Source organism: Mobula hypostoma, chromosome 7 (assembly GCF_963921235.1).
Source record: "Mobula hypostoma chromosome 7, sMobHyp1.1, whole genome shotgun sequence".
NCBI classification, from domain to species: Eukaryota; Metazoa; Chordata; class Chondrichthyes; order Myliobatiformes; family Myliobatidae; genus Mobula; species Mobula hypostoma.
The window spans coordinates 145,526,106-145,548,689 of NC_086103.1; the positions used below are offsets into that span (position 1 = coordinate 145,526,106).

At 37.9% G+C, this 22,584-nt stretch overlaps 1 protein-coding gene across 1 annotated transcript in view; it reads right to left on the reverse strand.

Moving 5' to 3' along the window:
- Nucleotides 1-262: 262 nt before the first annotated feature.
- Nucleotides 263-22,584, reverse strand: part of mtmr6 (myotubularin related protein 6) — a 34,675-nt gene continuing 12,353 nt past the window's right edge. Inside the window, exons 6-14 of the mRNA XM_063054221.1 lie at nucleotides 21,750-21,884; nucleotides 21,517-21,649; nucleotides 20,161-20,270; nucleotides 18,307-18,432; nucleotides 11,424-11,473; nucleotides 7,672-7,872; nucleotides 6,467-6,601; nucleotides 6,253-6,379; nucleotides 263-4,882 (exon numbers count right to left, since the gene is read on the reverse strand). Of these exons, the coding sequence (XP_062910291.1) occupies nucleotides 4,622-4,882; nucleotides 6,253-6,379; nucleotides 6,467-6,601; nucleotides 7,672-7,872; nucleotides 11,424-11,473; nucleotides 18,307-18,432; nucleotides 20,161-20,270; nucleotides 21,517-21,649; nucleotides 21,750-21,884 (1,278 nt within the window). The 3' untranslated portion in view covers nucleotides 263-4,621. The remainder of the gene's footprint in view (nucleotides 4,883-6,252; nucleotides 6,380-6,466; nucleotides 6,602-7,671; nucleotides 7,873-11,423; nucleotides 11,474-18,306; nucleotides 18,433-20,160; nucleotides 20,271-21,516; nucleotides 21,650-21,749; nucleotides 21,885-22,584) is intronic.

Below are 22,584 nucleotides of genomic sequence, written 5' to 3' on the forward strand. Positions count from 1 at the left end.
ATGCTGGGAATTCAGAACTTGCAATGATGAGGAATGGCTGAGGCAGGAAGTATGGGCACATTCAAGAGATGCTCAAGAATGGAGTATTATGCTGAGAGATTTGATGAGCAGACAGAACATACTCTGAATGGAGTATTAACCCCCTTTTCTGTGTCACATATTCTTTGCAATTCTTGGGGAAGAGCAGCTGCTGAACCACTAACAGCTCTTTCAAAGAACTAGCATAGACAGAATGAGTAGAAAGATCTATTTACTATGAATCATAGCAAGATGCTATGATTCTATATTTTATTGTTTTTTTTTAGAAATACAAGCAATACAAGGAAAATGACAGATTATTTTAATAGCTCAACATTTTGAGCCTTATTTTACAGAAAGTTTAAACAAAATAACATTCCAAATATATTTTGCTTGTTTTTAGACTTAAGGCAACAGTGTCCAGATTATGTAAAAGTCTTCCTGGAGTTTCTTTAGCTACACTGAATACTCAGACCACCTCACATTAAGCATTTCAAACAGCAATACAAAGGACTCCACCCCACACTATGAACTCACAGCAAGACTAGAGTTAATGATTAATCCTTGGGTCTAACAGTAAAACATCAAAGCTGAAATTTTAGTGCACTTTAAAAAATTAAAGGCAGTTGCTTCAAGCATTCCTACTGGTTTTAAGTGTTGTCAGCTCTCCCACCAGCCCTACCCTTTTGTACCTACCAACATTCATTATGTCCCAACCCCCACGCCTTTTACACACTCCCAAATTATCAGATGTATTTATGAACCAGGACAATCAGCAAAACTCTGTACAGCAGTACAGGTACACACAGTTGTACAGCATTTCTCCAAAACTACAATTGGGACCACAATTTATTGATCAATATAGCAAACACAGATAGATACGCAATACCTAATTAGAGGTAGGATGATTATTTTGACTAAAAAGACACTTAAAAATGTATTTGATCCCAAGCTTTTGGATCTGTGTAATTTATTTTCTGAATATTACTTGGCATTCACCAAGTTCACTTCCAATCTTTTAACAAGATTTTTGTGTAAATAAAAACTAGACTCTGACTTTGAAAACAGATTTGTGATGATACTATTTAAGCACGCTTCCATTAATATTTTTATTTCCACGTTAGGTCCCTGCAATACGTTACACCACATGGTGCCTTAAAATTTTTTAGAAATGTTTGTGTTTAAAACACAGGCAAGAAATATGAAATATTTTTAATAACTAAACTTTAACATATATAAAATACGACAAGAAAAAGGACACCACTAATGATTACTCACCATTGCCATTAAATGACCTGCACCAGTAGCTATAAAATCCAAAAGCTCAAACATGTCTTTTTGACCATTTTACTTTAACAGAGATATTTCCTACAACTTAAATGTCAGGTCATCTGTGCAAGCAGTTCTCTCATTACAGAACATAAGTTACTGTAATGCAGTTATCAACTTCAAATCAGCAGCATTAAATGCCGGTCTGCATCTTGAAGGGATCATGGAGCAAAAGCAAAACCACATTTCATAATATTCAAATTAAAAACATAAAATAAAGCACCAAATCTTATTAAAGGCCATTATAGATCATAGTTGAACAAAAGATTTGAAGGCACCCACAGTGGGAAAACTTATCCCTTCTCAGTGACTATCCTAACTCCCCAAAGGAAAGTGGAATGCTTCCATAGGAAGGGTACTAGTGCATGCAAATATTTATGTACAAAAACACATTTATCAAACAGTTTTTCCTGTCCCTGGTGCACTAGATTTTATAAATTTATACATGAATTAATGAGTGAATGTTATTTAAACGAACAGTTGAATTAGTTTGTGAACCTTCAAGATTGTTTCCCCTTTGTTTAAAGCATCATTCTTGCCCAATGTTATTTTGAGCTTCTTCCCCATTACTCTGTCAATCAAGTCCTACTTAGTGATGGCCATCAATGTGTCAAAAGATAGAGAGGCAATGTTGGAGAGAACTCCAGAATTCTTTGCCTCAGATGGAATGGGGGCTGATTTAAATTAACTTAGTCTTCTCTCATTTCTCGTTCTCACATGACTATCCATGGGTAGTACCCATTAAAATCAAGGCCCCCTATTAACTCTGAAAATGCAACTTTCTACATTTTGTCACAACTTTTGTAACAAGTTTAGGTTGAAAGTAAATAATTTTCGGAATGTCTGTCAACACTGCAATGAAAGACAAAGAACTTGCATTTATCTTGTAAGTTAAAGTGCTGTACACACATTTGTCTTAAACATTCATCCCTTTGTAAGTTTAACTTGAAAAATCTACATTATTCGAAATAGAATTCACATAACTTTACCCGTTAGTGGCATGGTAACCATTTTAAAAAGAGAATCAAGCAGGTCGCTTTTGGGCTTCAGAAAGTACTAATAAGGCCAATTTTCTAAATGCTCACTTCCAATATGAAGCCCAGCTGCCCAAGTATGCATATTAAAAAGCCGCAGGCACAATCTACATAATTTAGTATCAATACAAGAAAACTGTATAGTGTCACCTGGATGAGAACTTCCTGTAAGATCCCTATTTAAGATTACATCTGAAAGAATGTATCCTGGTACACGTGTTAGTAAATTATTACAGTGAGAGTTCTCTCATGAATTGTAATTATTCTAAATTGTTAAATTAAATCTTCTACCATAATAAAGTGCAGATACCACATTAACAGAAAACACACAACAGAAATTCTAACACATCTCTCCAAGTTCTTTGTTACGGATTCTAACAAACTTCTATGCAGCACAGCTCTGCAGCCTCACCCCACATTGCAAAATTTGTAATTTTGATCGAAATCTTCAGATTTCGATCAATAGATATAAAATAATGACTTTTAAAGAGGCTTAAAGGTTGGTGGTCAATATTTTTAGTATTTGCACAGTGATCATATACAATAAAAAGCAATTTGAATAGCTTTCTAATTTTTCAAAACCTGTAACCTTCAAATGACACTTTCTGAAGATTGTGTTCAACTTCTGTAAACATATCAAGATTAATATTATTAGTGCAAGGAACAGCCATAAACCCTGAGGAATATGGAGATATTCTACTATGGAGATGATTTCCAAGAACAGTCTGCACATTTCATGAAGTTGAACCGCTATTCTGTTTTTATATCTTATTTATAAGCTAAGTAACAGGAAGTGTTTGTTGGACCTCAAAACTACACCATATAATCAAGTCCAAAATATTGCAAATAAATCAAACATTTCAGCTACGGTGAAGGAGCAGAAGAGAAATACTTTTATGCTGATTCTAGCTGTATGGAACTCCTATGGCAGACAAAATTATTTTCAATGATTCAGCAGGCTTCAACCTAATAGGGAGCATGATGAGCTCAGCATTCAGTACATAATTTCAATCCTTACAAATAAATTTACCCCACCTACCAAAACATATTTACATATCATTTGTTTACAAGAGTCTTGGAATCCCAAGAGCCATTTTAAGAATGATGATTTTTTTTTCTCCCGTTACACATTTATATGCCTCAGGCTAGGTAAGAGACAGAGAACAGTAACCAAGCTTATCCCTGAACTACATTACTAACAGTCAAGGTTGGTTAATACAGTTCACACATACTTCCAATATTAAATTTACCCAATCTAGACAACAAATACAAGGAACAAAAGAAGTGGGTGACATTCAAAGGACAATCTGTCAAAGCCAGATCAATGCAAGTTTCCCCCTCACCCCCAGGGTCTAGATGCCACAAAATACTGACTTAATTCTCAGATATCCTTGCTCAGGAATAAATAGCCTATGAGACAATATGGACAATGCAAAGTCAGCCTCCCGGAATGCATTACATAAAAGTATTTGTTTTAAATATCAACGTAATAATCAACTCCAGAACATTCAGGTTAATTCCCTTTTTCAAAAATCTGCTTTTACAGGATGTCATCAAGTTTTCTGCAGGAATAGTGGATGAGACAAATGCAGGCCATTTTCTACAGTTGGTTCCATGGCCATGATTTGAAGGACACTATTGCTACACCTGCTACATTGGATCTAATACAATGCTAGTCTCACGGTTTTCATACTTTGGTAGCTGAACAGTAGCTGCACCATAACAGGATTGTTCTGCTGTATTTACAATATTATTCATTATATTCTAATAAACAATTATTTTCCCCATTATGTTGCAGAGATGCTAAAGTTTCACAAATTACTAACTTTCAAAGAACCAATACTATTAATTGCACTACCCAAATTATTAAAGGTAATTTCTTTAGTAAACACACTGCAAAACATTTAGACTACAACAGTTGAATGAAAATTTTCTACAACTACAATATTCACAATTTTTAAGCAGTGCAACCTCACTGATTTAGCTCGGAATTAGATGAAAGATGGTACATATTTTAGATTGAAATTTTCGGATTTAGTCCATTCAAATTTTACATATCAGATAATGACGAGACATTTATACTTTTTGAAACAAAATCAAATAGTGCGTAATTGTGCCATTAACCACAGAACTGAAGGGTTTGTAGGCCAAGCATCTTTTTCCATACTACAGCACATTTCAGTTAACATTTTCTTGAAGCACTTCCCAAGATCGGTAAGTGATGACTGTCTCTTTCTGATTTAGCAGGTCATCTTTGCCATGCCAAGTTCCAAATTAACCAATATGGGCTCAGCTTTGGAGAAACCAGACTTGAGTTCTTTACAACCATCTTCAGGAGCATTACCACCTTCCACTGTTCTAATCGGGTTATTTTCCATCATTGTTTGCTTTTCTTTACAAACATTTTCAGCCGTCTTTAGCATCCGTGATAACTGGCTAACTGAATGAAAATGTTCCCTTTTGATAACTGTACGTGGTTTTTCCCCCAAATTTATTATTTTCTGTAAAAGAAGTAAACAAAAAACTCATCAATTAATTGGAATAACCTTTGGCTTCAACTAAACACTGGACAAAATACTATGGTCAAATGTCACACATTTAAAATAAGATATGCAGTAAGAGTATCATACATCCAGAATTCCTTTCATATCAGCAAACAGTGGATTCCGGATAATTGAGACAACTCTTAAAGAACAAAAACTAATCAAGGAAATTGCCAGAATTCCCCTTATTTATTTGAGATACCTTGCTGCTTAATTGGGACAGAAGACTGTTGCCGGACAAATTCTAACTAGTGTCAGTTGCATACACTTGTGTGGCTGTTAGACGCTACACTGCGCTTCGAGCAAAGTTTTAAAATAGCGTCAGTAGTGCATGCTTGAGTTCAAAAAGCAGTGATTTTTGTCACTGATAGAAGGAGAGAAATAAGCAGTAAGACAATTCTGAACTTTGCTTACTGCAGTTTCAAGCTTTTAGGCTTGGAGATGCCAGGAACGATTGGGATCATGGATAGCATGTATGAAGGCAATCCATTATCTGTTCTAGGTGCCTGTGCTGATGTTGTTCATTGCATACACTGGATGAATTCCTCTGTTGATGACTATTAAGAATTAATATGCAGTTTTATAGTACTGTCATACTATTGGCAGCATTCTCATTTATTCTGTATTTTATTTAAATACACAAATTGTTACTTATTTAAACTGTAGTTTGTCGTTTTTTTTAATACCCTTTCAACAATTTCCATGAAACTTCACCTAATTGAGGTAGCTGATTAATTGGGCCAGAATGTACGGATGTGTCCCAATTAACTGAAATCTACTGTAGTTAAGACTAATCTCCTAGATATGATGGAGTAGCTCAGAAGTGAAACCAAAGTGGCATTAAAATAAGAGGTCTGACATTTGAATTACCTTTAAACAATTTTAGTGATAAGGGGACTGTGAGAACAAAATATTGTTCAGCTGGGCAGGAGGTCATGTGATAAAATCTCCAAGAATATATTGGATTCCAGCTGGAAGCCCTAACATGCATTAATTTCTTTCCTCCTACTGGGCTTGGGATGACTTTTGTATATCAGGGGCCAGATACGAAGATAAAGGTATAAAACTATCCTGTATTAATTTCATGCAAGACTGTACTTGCAGCAATAAGGAAAACCTTTGATTATGAGAAATTGTTGGGAACCTTCTTTTGCACCAATACCCTTGCTATCTTATTGTTAATTTTATTACTGCAAGGTAGAAGCCAACTTGTTCCTGGTCACTAAGTGAAATATGCAACATATTAACTTATGCAAATACATCATGCAAAGCACCAAGTGGAGCTACACTGTGGACCTTTGTGCCTAAGGCAGCTGGTATTAACTCACTTCCTCCAGCCTTTTGGCTTCAATCTCCAGTTGTTTATTCTGTTCACTGAGAGACAGAACTAGTCCAAGTTGTGATTGCCTGGGATGCATAACTTTATCAAACTGATGATACATACAGCGCCAAAACCTGTAAACATAATTGAGAACTGGAAATTAAAGAAATAAACAAAGTTGCATATTTTTGTACAGAATTTTAACAAATATTGAAGCTTACTTGAAGTTGAAGGAGACAGTGTTTGGTTCAAGCACTTCATGTACACAAGGAAGATTCGGATCATACAGTGGGTTCAAATACTTATGTTGATCTTCCAAAAGATGTGACCATAAGGAATGGGTTTTGTGTTGAATTCTATGATAAAAAAAACAATTATTACAAATATTGCTTCTCTAAGTGTTTAAAAACCTTATCACACTCATAAAAATTCCATTAATACTTATCAAATTTTAAAGTTCTTATGTACATACCATCAATTCTTAATAACACTTAAAATGGAGCATGTTAATTGCATCCAGGATTAAATCACAGAACTCTAAGTAGCCACAATGAATTTATTGGTAATACTCACATTACTAACATCAAGATACATGTCGTAAGGAAAGGGATCCATGGGAACTTGGTTGCCTGGATTCAGAACTGGCATGCCCACAGAGGGCAGAGGATGGTAATAGATGGAGAGTATTCTGCCTGGAGGTCAGTAACTACTGGTGTTCCACAGGGATCTGTTCTGTGACCCCTGGTATTTGTGATTTTTATAAATGACGTGGATGAGAAAGCAGTGCGGGATGCATTAGTAAGTTTGCAGATGATTATGAAGATTGGTGGTATTGTAGATGGTGTAAAAGGTTGACATAGGTTACAATGGAGTACAGATAGGATGCAAAGCTGGGCAGAGAAGTGGCAAATGGAGTTCAATCTGGATAACATGAAGTGATTCAATTTGGTAGATCGAACTTGAAGGCAGTACACAAGGTCAATGGCAGGATTCTATAATTTTCTAAGGCAATGTTTATGTCATAGATCTTCTGTTAAAAGTTCTGAAAAATTTGTTACGGCAAGTCAAACATTTGTAAGAATTCCTCATGCCTCAGGTATCCTTCTTTCATCACCAATTAATTAAAGTGGTTCAAGCCTGTTCCAAACATTATTGATTTGCATTGTATACTTTGGGAAGTTGATTTGGGTAGTTATTCACTCTACTGTGTGATCATACCTCAATGTTCATAGCACAATTTCCCATTATGAATCCAATTACATTATACCATCTGTTAATTTGCAAATAAGAATTAACTATGCAATGTGCATACCATTTTGAATCTCAAATTTGCTTCATTAATCAGCACATTCCATGTGAATTGCAGACAACCATACGCTTCTGATACTTTACCAAATCTACCATACAGATGTGTAATAACACTTACTTCATGTCTTCTCGTTCTCTTTGGCAGTTTCCAATGAAGTTCCCAAACTGGCAGGAATGAACATGTTCATGGATCTCAAGCAAGAAAGCTTCACTGTACTCAAAAGCGCGAGGAAACTGTTCTGTCAGATGCCAAACACACTCAATAAACTGTGTAAACACCGGAGATATTTCTTTGGGGTCCCCATCGAGTTGGCCACATCTATAAAATAAAAAAGGGTCAAGAAGGAAAAGCAGCATTAATATAATTCCCCATTCTTAAACTTCTTGTTTTCTCACTAAAAACACTTTTCTGGTCTACAAGACGATGTGGTAGTACATGAGAGATGGGTCCTATAAAAGCAATAGTGAAATGAAAACTCTCGAAATGGTTAATATAACTTAGTGCGCCTGGCAGATTGAAGGGTCTGTGAGCTCATCACCAACAAATCATGAGCACAAACACTGCAGAACTGCAAGGTACAGTTGCAGATAAAGTTTGTGAACTCTTTGCAATTACCTGGTTTTTTGCATTAATTACTCTTTAAGATGTAATCTGATCTTCATCTAAGTCACAATAACAGACAAACGTAATCTGCCTAAACTAATAACACACAATAATACTCTTCATGTCTTTAATTCTTCACAATCAAAGCAGAAAAAATGTGAACCCTTGTATTTAATAACTGGTAAAATCTCTTTTAGCAGCAATAACCTCCACTAAATGTTTCCTGTAGCTGCTGATCAGACTTGCACAATGGCAAGAAGGAATGTTAGGCCATTCCTCCATATAAAACTGTTACAGCCCATCAATATTTCTGGGATACCTTGCATGAACAGCCCTCTTCAGGTCATGCCATGGTATCTCAAATGGGTTAAGGTCTGGACTCTGACCCAGCCATTCCAAAATAGGAATTTACCTCTTTTTAAACCATTCTGTTGTTGATTTATTCTTTTCTTGTTGCATCAACCAACTTCTATTAAGCTTCAGGTGACAGACCGCCACCCTGACATTCTCCTGTAAAATGTCTCGATATAATTTTGAATTCATTGTTCCCTTAACGATAGCAGATCCTGAGGCAGTAAAGCAGCCCCAAACCATGATGCTTCTTCCAACATGCCTCACAGATGGGTTGAGGTTTTGGTGTTGGTGTGCATTTCTTTTCCTCCAAACATTGCGGTATGCATTTCTGCCAAAAAGTTCAACTTTTGTCTCATCTGTCCACAGAATTTTGTCCCAGAAGTGTTGTGGAACATGCAGGTGGTCTTTTGCAAACTTGAGACGTGCAGCATTTTTTTTGGAGAGCAATGGTTTCCCTCATAGTGTCCTTTTATGAACACTGTTCTTGTTCAGTGTTTTTCTTATAGTGGACTCATGAACAGAGACTTTAGAAAGTCCTAGAGATTTCTGCAGGTCTCTTGCTGTTACCCTTGGGTTCTTTTTCACCTCCTTCAGCATTGCACAAGGTTGTCAAGCTCCCACTACCTAAAAGTGCTCCTCACGGCATGTGCCTCAAATAGCCTCTGACAACCAAGTCCAACTCCTGGCCTTCTCGTGTGGCTTCGCCTCTAAACCCAGCAGAACTGTTTCTACTAACAGGAGAAGAGGCGAAGGCAGGTCCTGCCACCTTAAAACCAGTGCTTTGGGTAGATGGAGCTCGTCAGCCTGGGAAGGCAGTCCATCTAAGAGAGGGAAAACTCTGATTTCAAACCTCCGCTGCCTTGCGGCCATGCTCACTCATAAGAAAGGCTTCGGGAGTAAACTCTGAGGACAAATCCAGAGCTGGAGTCCCTAAGGCAGTCCAACGTTGCCTTCACCCTCGTTCTGGCAACTCCTGCAATGACACTGGTGCCAAGCAGTATTGGCCTTTGCCCTTCCCTTGGACAACAAAGGTGTCATGGAGAAGGGAGACTTGCAGCATGGGCAACTGCCAGTCTTCCATACATCCTTGCCCAAGTCTGTGCCCTGGAGAGGACACTCCAGTAGACTTTCCAGGCGCAGATCCATGGTCTCGCGAGACTAACGGGTGCCACCACCAGCATTGCACAATGTGCTTTTGGTGTAATCTTTGCAGGACACCCACTCCTAGGGAAGAGCAGCGACAGTACTGAACTTCCTCCATTAATAGACAATATCTCTTACTGTGGACTGATGAACATTCAGGTCTTTAGAAATGCTTTTGTAGCATTTCCTGGCGTCATGCATCTCTACAATTCTTCTAAAGGTGCTCCGAAAGTTGTTTTGATCAAAGCACGTGACATAAACAGATCTTTCTTGAGAAGAGCAGGCTCTATCAGTAACGTGACCTTGTGTGTCTTTTTTTTAAATATATAGGGCAGGGCACCTTTACAACCCACACCTCCAATCTCATTTCATTGATTGGAACACCTGACTCCAAGTAGCTTTTGTAGAGGGCATTACCCCAGAGTTTCACACACTTCTTTGAACCTAGACTGATTGTTTAAATGGTGTACTCAGTATTGACAAGAAGAAATGCAATTATTTGTGTGTTATTAGTGTACACATATTGTGTTTGCCTATTATTGTGACTTAGATATAGATCAGACCACATTTAATGAGCAATTAATGCAGAAAACTAGGTAACTGCAAAGGGTTCACAAACCTTTTCTTGCAATTCTGTTTCCACTGGGGTATAATGATACTATTCAACGCAATATATGCTCTCTGTGCATTAGTGAACTCTTACAAAATTGGATTTAATCGGATTCTTGCTCAATGTAGAAATAGTAATAAAATAGCTGGTAATTATATAGACTAGATAATAAGTAATCTAAAAGATAAATGGGGCATTAGTTTTACAATTAGACATCATTTCTAAAATTAAAGTATTATGTATACATAGTTTTAAGAACAAATTAAGCATACTGAAAACTCAAAGTCTACAGGTAACATAAGGTGCCATTAGTAGAACATTGACTACAACACAAGTTTTTACCAACCAATATTACTTTTTGAGTAAATAAGCCATATGGTGTACAGCCCGTACCCTTTCCAAAAACTTTGATTTTAGTTGTTCAGCTTTTGGAATCTCGATAAAATATGTCAGATTGGTCACATTTTGGAAATTATACCTGTGCGTTATAAAATTCACTTACGATTCTGATTAAGTTTAATACAATGATTATGTTATGATGTCAGCATGCGATATCATACAAAATAAAACCCGAGCCTGTTCAAATGGACATAAAATATCCCAAAGCAGAGTAGAAAATTACAGTTCAACATTGGGAGCAAGATATTGATTTCTTATTTCTCCAACATTATTTTACAAGATGCTTGGATTCGATTATTTTCAAAGCTGTGGCATAAATCCAATGGCCAAACATTTCACATGAATAAAAAGTTTGTACGTGTCCTCAGGTCCCTGTATATTTTTAAAAGGACTATCTTCTATGTACCTCACCAAGTAATGTAAATTAAAGAACAGCAAAGGCAGTGAATCAGATTCTGCCATTGTTGGCCAAGGGGACACTGGGATATTATAATTTTCCGCTCCTCCTTGGGATACTATATTTCTATTTGAAAGGCATGAGGGGGTATGGATAAAGTGAACGGTTATTTGGTTAGGTACATGGAGATGAGAGACTTGGAGGGTTGTGAGCCAAACATGGGTAACTAGGACCAGCAAGGGAGATGCTGTGGTCAGCAAGGACCAGTTGGGCTGAAGGGTCTGTTTCTGTGCCATCACCCTATGACATTACACATTTTCCATTTGGTTAAAATCAATTTTCACACAAGTACTACTTGCTTACCTTTCAGCAAATTTATGACCAAATGAAATCCAGTCTTTTTCTATCAAAACCTAACAATAGAAAACAGATCAATTATGATTTCATGAAATATTTACTTAATACTTCATATTTACAGCACTATAGATAACCCAACATCAATAAGAGAAGCTATGTTTTAATGCTGGTGTAATATAATGAACTGAGACACTATATTGATTGCTAAGCTTTGCATTTGTTTTGTTTGGAAAACCGCCTTTACCACAATGTGCCCCAGGGATAGCAGCCAAGCTGGACTGAAGAAGCTGACATGATTAAGAGACAAGCTGCTCAGATCAAGGGCAGAGTCATGGCTGAGGAAGTCTTTGAAGTAATCCTTCCAAGGGATGTTGACCTTGAAAAATTGAACTTTATTCTGAGTTCTCTATCAAAAGGGACTATGTAGAAGGCCTGACAGCACTGAAGAACCCATGCACATCATGGCTGTCAGCTTGTTACTGGGCCTTCTTCATTCTTTCCAAAGACCATCGGTTATTTAGGTCATGAGTTTCTGCTGGACCTTGGCATTCAGGTGCCTGCAGAGCTGTTTCGGTTCTCTCAACGCATGATGGAGATTTCAATCCAGTATTGGGAGCCTTGAGAGCAGAAATCATCCCTGATGAAGTTCTAAAATATAGTTGGGAGTATTTAATACAGGTCTCCCCCGCTTTTCGAACGTTCGCTTTACGAAACCTCCCTGTTACGAAAGACCTACATTAGTTCCCTGTTTTCGCTAACAGAAGGTGTTTTCACTGTTACGAAAAAAAGCAGCGCACGAAAAAAGGCAGCGCGCGCCCCGAGCAGCCGCTCTCCCCCGGATTCCGAACTGCATTCTAGCCGGCATTGCTTAAACACATGCCTGTGAGCAGCCGTTTGCAAGATGAGTTCTAAGGTATCGGAAAAGCCTAAAAGAGCTCTTAAGAGTGTTACACTTAGTGTAAAACTAGACATAATTAAGCATTTCGATCGTGGTGAACGAAGTAAGGACAAAGTGAGTTTGGCTTGTGGAAGTTGCCGAAGATGATGTTGAAGAGGTTTAGACATCCCATGACCAAGAACTGATAGATGAAGAGCTGATAACAATTGAAACCGAATGCAGTAGTGAATGGACCGAAAGTGAAGTCGTCGAGGAACTGAACGTGAAGCATGAGATTTTCGCTGCAATGATTGCAGAAAAGAACAACTTCAATTTTGAAAGGGTACGTCGGTTTAGGACATATTTGCAAGATGGTTTGAGTCCTTACAAAGATCTGTATGATAGAAAAATGCGCGAGGCTAAGCAGTCAAACATACTGTTGTTTTTCAAGCCTTCCACATCAGCCACAGCAGACAACGAACCTCAACCTTCGACATCAAGGCAGGCAGACATAGAAGATGACCTACCTGCCCTGATGGAAACAGACGGCGAGATGACACCCCAGATTGCCGATTGCGCCGCCTCTGATCTGGGCCAACATTTACGTGCCAGGCAGTACCTAATTAATTAGCTTGTTTATTTCGGCATTGTTCTTAAAGATGTGATGGGCGCGTTCCGGCCACCGCTGAACCGCTGCATACTTCATGGATCGGTATCAGTTCGCTGCCCGGAGGGTGGGGGCCACTGCACCACCCCAACCTCTGACGACTCAGCCTAACACACCATCATCAGTGTGCTCGATGTCTTCCAGATTCCCGTGCAACTACATTGTACATTCATTATTTCTACTTTATATAGGCTGTGTATTTTTATGTGTTATTTGGTATGATTTGGCAGCTTCATAGCTTAAAGATTACTGGAGAGAGAGTTTTTGCCGAGAGCGCTTGCGTGAGATTTTCGCTTCGGAGAACAGTGCGGCAATGATTGTAGGGAACCTACTTCTACTTTATATAGGCTGTGAATTTATCATATCATTCTTGTTTTTACTATATGTTACTGTTATTTTAGGTTTTATGTGTTACTTCGCATGATTTGGTAGGTTATTTTTTGGGTCTGCAAATGCTCACAAATTTTTCCCATATAAATAAATGGTAACTGCTTCTTCGCTTTACGACATTCCGGCTTACGAACCGTTTCATAGGAACGCTCTACCTTCGGATGGTGGGGGAAACCTGTATACATCACAGGAGGCTATGCCAATGGATCTGAGAAACACAACAATTATGACCTTCAAGAAGGACAAAACCAGCTGTATTAGAGAGAGCTCTCCCTGCTGTCTACCACAGGAAAGATTATTGCCAGAGTCCTCCTCAATCACCTCCGCCCATTGTGCGCACAATTGCACTTAGAGACACCACAGACCATACAACAAGTGAAAAGTAGGGAATATCACAACCACCATGCTTAGCAGTTTCAACCTTGCTAAAACCTTTGACTCCATCAACCCTTCTCAAATCCTGCTGTCAGATGATTACCTTTCAACTTACATTTCATTCATGTTTGTATACAAGTGATGGTCCCAACAAATGAGTCCATAGCACAGGCAATCTTAGCAAAGTCCAAAATTAATATTTGCACTCAGAACTGCAAAATTAAAGCCCAATTTGCCTCTGCAGCACCACAATCCTCTCCAAAATAAATGTTTATGCCAGGACCTGGGAAAGCAACAACCAATTTCCTTACCTTAGCAGCCATTCTGCAAAGCCGTTGAAAATCACCAATACCTGCAATGTGCCCACAAAACCTTTGCTTAACTCAGGGAACAGGTATGTATGATCAGGAGCTCAGAACTGTCACAAATTTCTCCTGAGATCTGAACTAACTACAGCAGGCATCTCAAGGAATTCAAGGAAAAAAATAACAATCATGCTGTTTCCTCAAAATCCACCAAATTTATTGGCAGGACAAGTGAACCACTATCAGCACCCTCTCTCAGAAGAACATCCCCAGCTGTGAGACCCTAATGATATTCTGTTAGCTATGTTGAGCAAACCTCATTCCACACATGGCTGGTGACAGTATTTTAAACTCTGTTACAGGAAGAGATTACAGCTGGACAGAGGAGATTTGCAAATGTACTTATAGCCTCCTTGAAAAAATGCAACAATCTGACTACTGGGAAACTCTGGCTCATCACTGCTCAAAATGGAAAAGAACCACTTAAGATATTATGGAGAGCCTAAAGGTCACGAATCAGGTGAACACAGAGGCTCAGCATAAGTGGCAAACCACCAACTCTTTCTCCTTGCAAGTCATCACATATCCCATCTGTGAAAGAGTTTGTGCTTCCCCACATCTTATTTGCCATCTCAGAAAGCAGAAAAGTGCACTGCACCTCCAGAAAAATACAAAAGCATATTGAAAAACCTGCTCAGTAACCTGTCACCAAAACCTATGCAACTACCATGCCAAACAGGCAAATTATCAGTAATTACTAACTTTTTTTTAATATGCGGATGACATGTTCTGTTTGTGCAATGACAGGTCCCTTTCAATAGCCCTGTTCTGCCACCATTATTTCTAAGCAGACTTAGAAAGATTTATTAATTTTCCTTCTATCCAAATTCACTCAGCTTTTTACTGCCCATGTCCATTCTTATATGCTGCAATCATTTTAATGAAAATAAATGATGCATTAATGTGCTGTGGATATCACTGGCACATGCAGGATTTACTGCCCATGAAGAGTAGTTTGCAAGGCTATGCTAGATCTAGATAAAATAAACATATTATCCACCATTAATATATTTTTATGGCAATATATTAATTTTGTTATTAGCATCAGCAATTAATAAGTTTATCTGTATTGAGAATTATTACATTTACACTACATTTCCTAAACTGGGATTGGACTACTAGACCCATCACAAATTCATGATAAGCAGCACTCTCGTTTCATTCAAGTGGTTATTAATATAAACCTGGAGAATAAAATGTTGACAAGATATTAAACTGTGATGCAACATTCCAGCTCTATTATATATTCTCTGACTCTTATCAACACAGCTAATGGTCGATTCAGGAGTACACAGCGGCTCGGCATTAGCTCTGTCTGGATGCTTATGGCTCAGTATGCCAAATTGCTTTTCAAGTGACCTCAAGAAACTGCAAAGATGTGGACGCAGCTGAGCACATCACAGGAACCAGTCCCTGTCTCTACTTCTCACTACCTCAGCAAAGGAGCTAGCATAATCAAAGACCCCACCCACCCACCCCATTCTCTCTTCTCCCCTCAGACATCAGACAAAAGCCAGGCTCAAGGACAGCTGTTATCCCACTGTTAAAAGACTATTGAACAGACTTCTTGTAGAATAAGATGGACACTTGTGATTTTGCACTTTATTATTTACTTGCATTGCATTCTTCTGGTAGCTTTCACACTTTAGAACATCGAACATTACAACACCGTACAGGCCATTTGGCCACGATGTGCTGACATTTCAACCTTCTCTAAAACCAATTAACCATTCCCACCTACATAACAATCTATTTTTCTGTCAATCATGTGAATATCCAAGAGGTTCTTAATTGCCCCTAATGCATCTGCCTCTGTCACTAGCCCTGGCAGGATATTCCACCCACTCACCACTCTCTGTAAAGAATATACTTCTAACATCCATACTTTCCTCCAATCACTTAAAACTATGACCCTTATATTAGCCATTTCCACCCTGAGAAAATGTTTTTGGCTATCCACACTATCTATGCCCCTTATCATCTTGTACACCTCTATCAATTCAACTGTAATCATCCTTCACTCCAAAGGGAAAACCCACACTTTCTCAATCCATCTTCAATAGGTACATCCTCTAATCTAGGCAGCATCCTAGTAAATCTCTGCACCCTCTCTAAACTTCCTCACTCTTCCTATAATGAGGTGACCAGAACAATATCCCAAGTCTGGTCTAACCAGGGTTTTATGGAGCTGCAAAATTACCTTGCGATTCTTGAACTCAATCCTGACTTTATTCTGCATTGCTATTGTTTTAACTCATTTTAGCTTAATGCACTGTGTAATGAATAATTTGATCTGCATAAACAATATGCAAGTCAAACTTTTCACTGCATGTTGGTCCATAACAATAATAAATCAATACCAATACTCCTTTAGTTACCTTGAGTACATTTCCCTCCGTCTTACTTCCTGCAGGATTATTCCACTTTGAGTTCCTCCATCTGATTCAATATAATCTAACAATATAATCCTCCACATCAATGCTTTAGACACCCACCAATTTCTCCAAACATTTCTCTACACAGTGACCGGATAGGCTCTTTTCGGTAGCTCTGTTCTCATCCCATTCCCTCTTTTCCAGGATGGTGACCCACCTTATGCTTCTTTTGTCACCTTTTCAGCTGCACCACAGTAAGGCAACATAGTTATTCTCTTACCTAATATAGACTTTTTTGTTCTTTCCTCCCCCCAAAAACAAATTCATGTGGTGCCTCTGAACTTAATCATTGTTTTAGCTCAAAATTTCTCTTTCTAATAAAAGGTATTTCACCTTAAATATCATCTGTTTCTCTCTCCAAAAATTCAGCATAACTTCGGTAAAATTATAAGCATTCTCACCAGAGTCAAAAGTGTAGCAGTGAAGGACACTTTTACTCTCTCAAGCTTCACAGGACTTTCCAAAGTCGCCCTGCTTGCTTTCAAAGGAAACTGTATTTTGTATAACACATACAAAGAGGTACAATTGTTTGTTACATACAAAGGAGAAATATGCGCATGTACTGTAACAAAAAGTCAACAAAGGGAGGGTATCTCAGATGATAAGGCTTTTCATAATACACAAAGGTACATTGTCTTAAAAAATTTATCCGGCTCCTTCAACAATCTCTGGTATGGGCCTCCTGGTACTTTGGTAAATAGTGGTGAGATCAATCTGGGTCAGCAAAGAATTGCATCAACAAATGGCAACCAAATATAGAAAAGCATATTTGTGGGTGGAGCTGCAATCCTTTCTCCTTCAGTGAGCAACAATATCACTGAAATTTCCCCAAATCTGATAATCAATGGGATCAAAGGTGGCCTCTGTGACAAGGAAAAATAATTGACAATTGGTTTATTATTGTCATATGATCAGAGCTATAGTTAAAAGCTTTGTTGGCATGTCATACAGACAGATCATTTCAGGCACAAGTATGTTGAGGAAGCACAAAAAGAATAACAACAACGGAATTGAATAAAACACCCGAGATTTTGCAGATGCTGGAAATCTTAAGCCACACACACAAATCACTGGAGGAATTCAGCAAGTCAGGCAGCATCTATGGGGGGGAATAATAGTTGATGTTTCAAGTCCTGATGGCCTGATGGGTCAACTTGTTTATTCTCTTCCATTGTTGCTGCCTGACTTGCTGAGTTCCTCCATCATTATGAGTTAAAATACTAACTGCTATCTTAGGTGGGCAAGGCAAAAGGACAAGACTAATTTAGTTTGCAGAGACGGGGTTAGATTTACTCCTTCCTAATCTGTTGTGAAATTATAGACTATGACAAATTAATTGCAATTGCCAGGTTGTCCCCATATCTTCAATTATTTTGGATGAATCATAATTCAGCCTGGTGTTATGCATGAACTGCACTTGCCAAAGTGTTGGATGATAGCAATCAAAAAAGTGAAACACTTGCATTTAAATATCCTTTTCAGTGATAAGATCATGAATTTGAACCAAGTTAGAAATAAACTAATTTGTGGACTATACAAGAACAAATGGTATAAACTGTAATGCAATTTAGCCCCATCATTCAAGCAGCAGCAGGCACAGCAAGTATATTTAACAGGAATCTAAACAATTTGGTTGCCTACAAGGTGTACATTTGAGTGACTAATTAAAGCCACTTCAATTTATTAATCACTGTCAAATGGAAAAATAAACTCTGAATTCTTATTCATCAAATTGAATTCAATCTGGAGAGCTAAGATGATGAAGATTAGCCTTTCTTACCATAAATCCTTTCATTGTTCTGTAATATGGATCCAACAGCAAAGAACCCAAAGAACAGACCTGTGCTGTACGATCCCAACCATCAGAGCAATGGACTAAGACACTGGCACCATCATATCCAACAGCCTGCACAAATTAGAGATAGTCAGATCATGAAACCATTCAGGCAAACATTTCTTTATGATATAAAATGCAAAGGTTTATATATTTAATCATTTTAGCATTATTGGTATCAAAATTTTCGGGCTATTTTATAGAAGAGAGTAGTAATTTAATATCACAATTAAACCAAGAGCATGAATATTCAGTCGCAGGGACTTTTTACTCAAAAATGATACATAAAATCTCTAAGCACATGCCACCAAACCCACAAAAGCTAATAAAATAATAATAATCTGATTTTAAGATTTTATCTTTAAAACTTAACTCTTCTAACATCAAGTTTACCATCGTTTTCATCAACACCACTGAAGCCTATGCTAGTTCTCAAGTATTGATAAAGAGTGTTATGAACCCAAAACATCCAATTTCACACTGAAAACTTGCTCTACGTGAGTCACCTTGCTGTGAAGGCAGATAATGATGGTGAAATTCACTATCTTAGTGCTCACTATCCTTGACTGTCTGACAAAAAGGTAGTTTGAGGAACAAGAATCAAAAACAAAATTCATGGTATCGTTGCTGATAATAAAATAACTAAATAACCAGAGTCAGAACACACACACTCTTACAATCTCATGCATTCTTTTTATTTTACTTGTGCACAAGGAGAACTGCATGGGCTCCTATCATCCACATAGTTCTGAAGTCTGAACAAAAAAATTGCTATTTTTATACTGAATTATCAGTTATGGATAATAATCACTGTAAATTGTATATGTTTGAATTCCTAACTAGCGTTTATAATCCTTATATGAATATCGATATGTAAACTGAGAGAGCAACTACCATATCATCCGTCTTTGTTCTGCAGAGATATTCTTTTCCAGAGATCAAATTTTAATCCATACTAAAGTGCATGCTTCAGAGAAAAAACCAAATGAATTGCAGAACTGATGGTTTGTCACATAAACCAAGTTTAGGGTGACACTCTAGTCTAAACAACCTTATGCTTCCTTAGGTCACTAATTATGGAAAGCAATAGCTCAGCCAAGATGCCAGAATCATTCAACATCCTATGCTGGGTCTCTTGACCTTTTCAAGAGTGGGGATGAGAGAAGGATGATACAAGTTCTTGCTCCTAATATTATTTTGTATATAGAAGTGTGGGAACAATTAGGGTAGGCTTCCTTGTGATGTTGCTACAGAAGCATGGTCCACCAACTTTCATGCGAAGCTTATTTTGTCAGCAGTGAGATGGGCAAAATCAATAAGGAAAGAAAAGTTTTAAGTCCACCGTGAACAGCCCCAAGCCCAGCTGCAAAAGGAGGAGGGTTGGGACTGGGACTCGCAACCCCATCCCATAAAAAAACCTAGAGCTACATAAACACCAACAGAAGCTCCAAGACCTCATTCCTGGAAGAGGAAAAATCTTTGCCTAGAAGACGTATAAAGTTGTGTAGTGAAAGCAGAAGCCACAGAGCGGATCAAATTTCTATCAGTCCATGACAGAGGACTCTGGCAAGCAACAGTTGGCAGCCTCTGCCTCAGTAGGGGTGATAGGCTTAAGAAGAAGAAGACAAAGAGGAAAAGATTTAAAATAGCAGAGAACTATTTTAGCTTTGGAAACTTTTGTGCATCCATTTACATTTTATCAGGTATTAGTTTTCCCTTTCATGCTAAATTAAAAGATTAAATTATTTCCTTTCTGCAAGAAAAATTGAAGTTAAAAATGTATAATGAAATAACACATACTTTAGCAAGCTGTACACCAGCATCCAATATAGCTTTTATGTGACGAAGCCATCCGGAGCTCTCCAAACCACTCAGGAAGTCACTTGAAGTTAAAGCTTTGGTTCCACACACTAAAAAAAAGTTTATATTCAGTACAATTCAGAATTTTCTTTTAAGCTTGCGCATTTGATAATAGCAACACATTTTTTGCTTTTCAACTATAAGCTTTGCTTTATCCTTCACAATGCAACACAAGAGAATCTTCCTCAACATAAACTCTGCATTATATCAAGCTTACAAATCACTCTGCCTAAAATCTCATCCTAATCACTAATATACATGACAACACAGGACTGATGCCTGTGGCCAGTCACAGGTCTACAATGTGAAAATCAACCCTCCACCACCACCCTTTGCCTTTTACCACCAAGAAAATGTATCCAATTTACTAAATTGGTCTGGATCCCAGATGTTCTAACCTTTTGGACCAGCCTACAACCTCGTCAAATCCCTTGCTAACATCCATGAGATAACGATTTCTCATGCACGTTTCTCACGCTGACTACTCCTCATCAGTCCTTGCTTTGTCAAATGTAAATAAATCCCATTGTCCATAATGCCTTCCAACACTGATGAAGTGCTAAGTAACTTGGATGCAAAGATGACAAATATGCAGTAGCATCAAATGAGAAGATGTAGATGCAATACCTCATTCTATTTAGTACCAAGTCAAAGTTACACTAAAATGAACAAAGCTGAAGTTGTAACCGACTGGAGGAAAACTGAAAGAAAATATTCCTTCAGGGGAATATCACATACTTTCCTGCATCTCCCTCAAATGACCAATTAACCAGTGGCTTGAGGAAGAGCAGGTCATCCAAATAACAATGCAACAGCAAACTTATGAATATGATTCCCTCGAAAAGGAGAAATTTCGAGGAGAATTTAACATTACCTGAAATACCCAGTGGTGTTATTTTAAGGTGAGCAACTTTGTCATTCACAACCATGTCCCAGGCTGAGCTCAGCAAGAAAAACAGAATTTTTTTTCAGATTGCCTATGATTGGTTATGAATTTCAAAATATTGAACAAATGATTATGGTAAGCTCCAGAATGATGGCTGGTGGCCTTTGTTGGAAAACTAAATAGGTTGAATTCAAATAGCCTGCAGTTTGAATTCAACCTTGAATGAGTTTTTCAAGAACATTTGAATTTGCCATTTTGTCTTGCCAGAAAGAATACTGAAAAACTTCAATGCTTTTGGAATAAAACTGCATAATTCATTATCTTCAAATGTAGAAGATAGGGGAAAAAAGTACGTACACCTACAGGATTCCATTTTGTCATGTTGATATGAGAAAGTTACTAAAACTTACCTTCACTGACTTTCTGCAAGCTCGTTCTCATTACATGAATATTCTCAATCCCAAAAAACTGGAACCTGATATTGGAATAATTATCTTCATTTTCATATCCTTTACCTGCAGCTCGATTTGCCATTGCATTCAGCTGTAAAATAAAATGTGATAGTTCATAAAACCTGCTGTAGATCTATGATAAACAAGGTCGTGCAACAAATGAGAAATGAAATTGTAAAATTGACACACACCTTTGGCCTTGTATCCATTACATACATGAAGTGACTGTTGGGGTTGGCTTTACTTATAGCTTGCAGCATGTTTTCATCTTCCAGACACCTAGCACTGAAGCCAGATAATGGCTGGCTGCATCTGCATATAGCAGCCTGGAAGAGAAAAAAAATGTATTATCAACTTGTTTAACATCTAACAATGTAGAAGACAAATTCAGACACTACTCTGCTAAGTGTCCCATCTCATTTACATACAGTATGTGACAAGTTTAGCAGATACAAGATGACTATTTTACTCGTAAAAGTCCTCCCCCAGTTCCGAACACCCGACTTATGGAAACCCATACATATGAACAAGCATTTAGGAGAAGAGGGTGGGGGGGGGTGGATCGGGATGGTTTCGCCAGTTGTTGCAAGGCATTTCCGCAGGACTTCTCACCCCACAGCTACTTCTGTGATTCCTTTCCGCACACTCATTTGTTTTCTGACTTATGAATAGTTCAGGTTACAAACAGTTCTCAAAGAACCTTCTTGTAAACCTGGACCTTGAATCAAACCTTGCTTCTAACGGTATCAAACTCTATTGCGTAAAGAAGTTTAAGAAAGCCCTTTATGTTGTGACCTTGAATGGACAACTAGTGGACAAGTTTATCATTTCTGTGAAAACTACTATAGAAACAGAAACAAGCTGTCTATTATGCTTCACTGGTGCAAAAGGGAAAGAATGGTAACCTAGAAGCTGTCAGATAAGTTTATTTAATCCAATGTAAAAAGCAGCATGTCTGCCTTCCCACTAGGGAACAAACGACCTAAATCTGGGACATTCTTCAGGCAAAGCCATGGCCATGTGGCT